Below are 5,662 nucleotides of genomic sequence, written 5' to 3'. Positions count from 1 at the left end.
TGAACCAGGAGGTCACGGTTTGATTCCCAGTCAGGGCACATGCCCGGGTTGCAGGCTGTATCTCCAGTAGAGGGAGTGCAGGAGGCAGCCAATCAATGAATGAGTCTCTCATCATTGATGTTTCTCACCCTCTCTGAAATCAATAAAAATGTTTTTAAATAAAATAAAGATAAATCCAGGACTGGAGTTGAAAGAAAAGACTTCAATGCAAGACTATTCCATAAATTATAAAAGTACAGATTTAATCATTTGATTTTAAAAATGGAACATATCTTACATAAGGGTTTTCTAAGTTAGAAATGTTATACCTATCTGGCACTACAGAAGATACACAACTCTTCCACAGTTCATAGAAGAGTAGATGGACAATTTTGATAAAGGATTGAGGAACAATGGAAAAACAGTTTACAAATAAGGAGGCATAAAATGCTTCAAGAGGCACGGTCCTCAGAAATTGTCCTGGAATGCAGTTTCATTTGTATCAATGTCATGTTCCTGGATGAGGGAATAAGACATATATTTTAGTATTTCAGGGCAAAGTCTGAAATGTGATCTTTAGTGTTTTGGACTTTGATTAAAGATTCTGAAACATCTTAATTGGGACACATACCAGTAGGTTATCTCTGGCTTTAAACCCAAGAGTCAAGTTTTCACTACCAGGACAGGGCTTTTGACCACTGCCCATCACCCACCATGATAAGTAGGGAGCAAATACCATTGAAGGCGCTGATGCTAAGACCCATCAGAGTTGGCCTTGGGGCCTGTCCCTGCCTTGCCACCAGAGTAAGTACTGTTGGGAATCTACCTGAGCCCGCATCCCACATTTCAGTGCTGAGCAGCTATATCAGCAACTCACCTCTGGATGCCATTTATTTCAGAGCATTGTAAATGCCCACATATTCCCATCTGCCCCACTACACATAGGTCAGAGACAGCAAGGACTGCATTCATCCTGCTCTCTGACAGCCCCAACATCCAGCACTATGCCTGGCACATATGAGGCGTGCAGTATGAGTACCCAGCAGTGCCAGCCACTGCCACTAAAGGCTCAGACCCTGACTAGTCTTTCCACTCAGCATCTAAATTCCTAACTATATATATGGAGAAAAACAGACTCTCTATACTGCTTTATAGCCCTCCCCCACCCCATTTACTGGATCATGAATGTCTCCCTAAGTCCTAAAACTCTTCAAACATTTTAAATCTTATGGATCACCCTAGGAACAACCTACTAATAATGATTTTTATTCTTCCCCACTGATTATTTTATTCTATTAAAACAGTGCTGTGCCCTGGCCAGTGTGGTTGAACATCGTTCTGTGCACTGAGAGGTTGCTGGTTCAATTCCAGTCAGGGCATATGTCTAGGTTTTGGGCTCCATTTCTGGCAGGGGGTGTGCAGGAGGCAGCCAATTAATGTTCTGCTCTCACATCGATGTTTCTCTTTCTCCCTCTCCCTTCCTCTCTCTCAAAATCAATAAAAACATATATATATATTTTTTTAAATATATCTTATTGATTTTTTACAGGGAGGAAGGGAGAGAGATAGAGAGTCAGAAACATCGATGAGAGAGAAACATCGATCAGCTGCCTCCTGCACATCCCCCACTGGGGATGTGCCCGCAACCCAGGTACATGCCCTTGACCGGAATCGAACCCGGGACCCTTCAGTCCGCAGGCCGATGCTCTATCCACTGAGCCAAACCGGTTTCGGCAAAAACATATATTTTTTAAATTAAGTGCCGCTGCGCTGAGAATCCAGGTGGGTAAATCTATATATATTCAAGATTATTAAGACAAATTCTGAGGATCAGAATTGCTGGGTCAAAAGTATATACATTTTTAGGGCTTTTGAATGATATAAAAAATACCTCAAGAAAAGTGGGACCAATTTATTCTTCCAGCAATAGTGTCTGAATGCCCACTTAACAACAGTGGTTGGCATTTAATGTTGGAAATCCTGTCAAGGTATAAAAATGAAGGCCAGCTATAATTTCAAAGTCTTGGTCCTTCGTCCAGAGACAGATGGTTTCCAACATAAAGTGCTGACCTCACGTCCTGCTCTATCCTTTGCTCAGTTCTCGCTAGCCACACTGGCACCACCACTGTTCCTCACACCTGCCAGGCAAAGCCCAGCCATAGGGAGTTTGCACAGGTCTTCCCTCTGCCTGGGACTCTCATCCTCCACTATCTGCATGGCTAAATCTTTCAACACTTTCACATCTTTGCTCTAGTATCAGCGTTGTGGTAAGACCTACCCCAGCCGCTCTATCTAATACTGCCACGTTCAGCCCACTGATCCCCTTACGCTGCTCTGCTTTTTTAATAGCATAGCACTTATCTAGCATATTATGTGATGTACTGGGATTATGTTCACTTAGTAGTTACTTAATACTTGCAGAATGAATGAATGGCATAAAACTCAGTTTATGGATGATACCGACACTCGAAGGACTCCCACATTAGTGGGCCTTCTAGACTCATACCTGGTTCAATTTCTTGAACTCCACCACTTGGAAGAAGATGTGCTCAAGGATATGTTTGGCATCTTGTTGGTCCTTTGGTAGTTTATTGGTTACTCCAAGAATGTCACCACATTTCCTGACATAGAATTCCAGGTCTTCTTCAGTACCTAAGCACAGTTGGGGCAGTTAGATTAACCCTCACCTTCTGCCCCTCCCCAAGTACAAACTTATTGTGATTTAGATACCCCTGTCAGGTTTCTACATCTCTCAAGATCACTCACCTCTTCCTTGGGTAACGTGACCACAGGACACACTGTAAAGGTCTCTGATGCGCTGCTTTTATAAATTAGGACAAAAGTACGACACTCCTAACTAGAACAAAGCTGGACTGGCTCTGGCTCTCCTGTCCCCAGCTCCAGCATTCCGACATTACAAAGAACAGCAACCAGTAGGAGATCAAATTACCATTCTCTGAATGAGCAAGGACCATTATGAGAAGGGCACATAGGTATTTTAAATAGCATTTATTATACAATATTATTGAAAAGGAATTAAGTGGAAATTAAAGAGGAAAAAAAATCCCCCGTAATTCCATCATCAGCGTATGTCTGTGAAATCATCCCAGCAGCCTCATATTCAAGATGGAAAGCCATTACTGCCCTCCTTACACTGTAATTTCTTTTTTTCCCCTGTGACTTCTTTTTTTAAACGTTATGATTGAAATCTAACTTTTTAAATTAAAGTATTCAAACCATACAGCTCTTGTACTACCTCTATCCCCACCAATACTACCTAGGGTAATTACTGCCACATTATGCCTATATATTTACATATGTGTAAAAATGGGATCAAACTATAATAGCTCTGTAAGTTGCCTTCATCACTTAACCATGTAATATGGAATTCCATGTCAAAGCTTACATCTTTCTTTTAACAGATGTATAATATTCTATTTTTTTTTCATATTTTTTTAACCAATCCCCCTACTGATGGACCAGTAGACTGTTACCAATTTTTTGAATGCTACAATTAATATCTCTATAGCTATAGCTTTTTTGTTTTGCAATTCTACAAGGGTTTCTATAGGATAAATTGCTAGAATTGGAAATGCTGGGTCACATCATTATTACTGGTCTATTATTACTACTGGACTAACCACTATGTCTTGCTAATTTTTGATTGCCCAGCACCTACCCACAGTGCCTGGTGCAGAACAGAGATGCAGAACAATTTTCATGTTTGCATACTCCTTTCTAGTCTCTGGGGACATACAGTTGTTGTTCACATCGTTGGGATTCTACTGGACATGTGGTTTTCTATTTTGCTTTCTTAATTTAGGATTCTCACTTAAATTCTATCAGTGTCACTCCCTGGCCTTTATAAACTTCTTTTATAGTGACTGCATATTGTCCCATCGATTGAATGTAGCACAATTTACTACCATTCCCCTGCTAGTGAACACTACAATCATTCCCAACTGTATTTTATTTTTTAATGTAATGTAGTAGTCATCTGTATACCTTCATTTATCTCCTGAGAGTCCCAGGAGTGGGGTCTCTGCCTCCAAATGGTTAAGTTGATGCCTCTCGGCACATGTGTGTAGGCGCATTTCTGTCCTGGAGGCTGTGCACGTCAGGGGGAGCACTGGACTGAGAGTCAGGAGTAGCACTCACCGTCAGCTGTGTGGACTGGGGTCTCATTTCCTCACCCACATGTAAGGTGGGCGTGCTCGATTCTCTCTAGGATCCCTTGGAAGGATCCAATTTGAAGTCTCTCTAATTCTTCTGGCCCTGACTGCATTTTCCTATTTAACTGCTCCTATGACTAGTATCCTAGATTTGCTATGTGGCAGCCAGGCTCAGAATTCACTCTGTGGTCACTGGATAGGTCAAAACTAAGTTCCTACAGGGATTACAGTTGAGACTTTGGCTTCTGCTCAGCACCATGTTCTAATTCACTGAGCTAACTGGCCTGGAAAGAAATTTACATGAAATAAACAAAACTGTAACTTTACTCTCCTGTTCATATTTTGTTCTCCCTAAATAAATGTTAAGTGTTCTCTCACAACATCTCTCAGAAGTTCACAATTAAATAAAACTCACAAAAGAAGACAAACTAAACTTACACTTATTGGTAATCTGAGCAAGCCGTGCCTTCTCCGAGGAGAATGTCTCATCCAGGTCAAACAGCTCCAGTGGAGGAGGTGGCAATTCCCTGAAACTGGGAGGGAAAACCTAAAAGAAATAGGGTCTGTCGTGAAAGAGCGTATCCAAAGCCAACCTGGCAGTGATGAGGCGTAAGGGAAATGAGAGGCCAACTCAGCCTTCCCTGGGATGGATCACCCATCACCCCTTCCTGACCTCCCCCATCAGACCATATCAAGCAAGATGACAACCCAGCTCTAACAACATCGCTAAACTGACCAAGCTGACGTACCAGCACCCACTGATTCCTGTAAGGACACAAAGCTTAAGGCTTATTAGGCTCATGTGTGGTGAACATTTGACTGTACAACTTGTTTCTGATTTAATCAGGAACTCTTTAGGGACAGAAACTGGGGAAGCAGATGTAAATCAGTGTAGGAAGTGCTGAACTTGGAGCCAAATTTTGTAGGTATGAACCAGTGGTGTGCTGATAAATGTTTATCAGCTCTCAAAACAAAAGGCCTGATCTACAGCATTTGTGATTTTCTGTGATGTAAATACTTCCACATGGCCAAGCTGAGTAAATGCTGGACTGGAATGTTGGAAAATCACCTTTATGCACATGACTATGCCCTGGGCTGTCAGAACTGTGCTATGAATCTGAGTGCCTGTTGCCTAGAAAGCTGCAGCACAACACTTTTCCTCTTTTTTACCTCAAAATCCCCACATATGCCCTCCAACCCCAAAGATGAAAAATGTTTAACAGCAAAAAATGTCTATGCCCTTGATTTCTCCGTTGGGAACTATACCAAATAAAAGTCTCTGCAGAATGCTAGTAGATTTGGTTACTGTGCATGGTTAGAGCCAGAGAAATGATCCTCCATGAGGAGCGGCACAAATAGCATATGGAGGATCCACAGGAGGCCCCAGCTGCCAAGGGAAGGGCAAACAGTGGGGTTCTGTAGTGGGATCCCCCGAGCATACCCACTTACGCTGGCTGAAGGGCAGGCAGCGGCTAACTGAAACTGAGGTTGGATGAGCTGGAGAGGTTCAT

The 5,662-nt window shown here is 42.3% G+C and overlaps 1 protein-coding gene across 1 annotated transcript; it reads right to left on the bottom strand.

Moving 5' to 3' along the window:
• Positions 1 to 221: 221 nt before the first annotated feature.
• LOC102420769 (intraflagellar transport protein 52 homolog) lies at positions 222 to 5,623 on the bottom strand (the record flags this gene model as incomplete). Its single annotated transcript, XM_023749346.1, has 4 exons — positions 222 to 495; positions 2,486 to 2,631; positions 4,590 to 4,698; positions 5,600 to 5,623. Coding segments are annotated over 4 exons (327 nt in total), but the record flags the coding sequence as incomplete, so codon positions are not given.
• Between the last annotated feature and the right edge of the window lie 39 nt (positions 5,624 to 5,662).

The sequence above is a fragment of the Myotis lucifugus genome, unplaced genomic scaffold (genome assembly GCF_000147115.1).
Source record: "Myotis lucifugus unplaced genomic scaffold, Myoluc2.0 scaffold_6472, whole genome shotgun sequence".
Classification (NCBI taxonomy): Eukaryota; Metazoa; Chordata; class Mammalia; order Chiroptera; family Vespertilionidae; genus Myotis; species Myotis lucifugus.
This window is presented reverse-complemented; position numbering and strand designations above follow the sequence as displayed.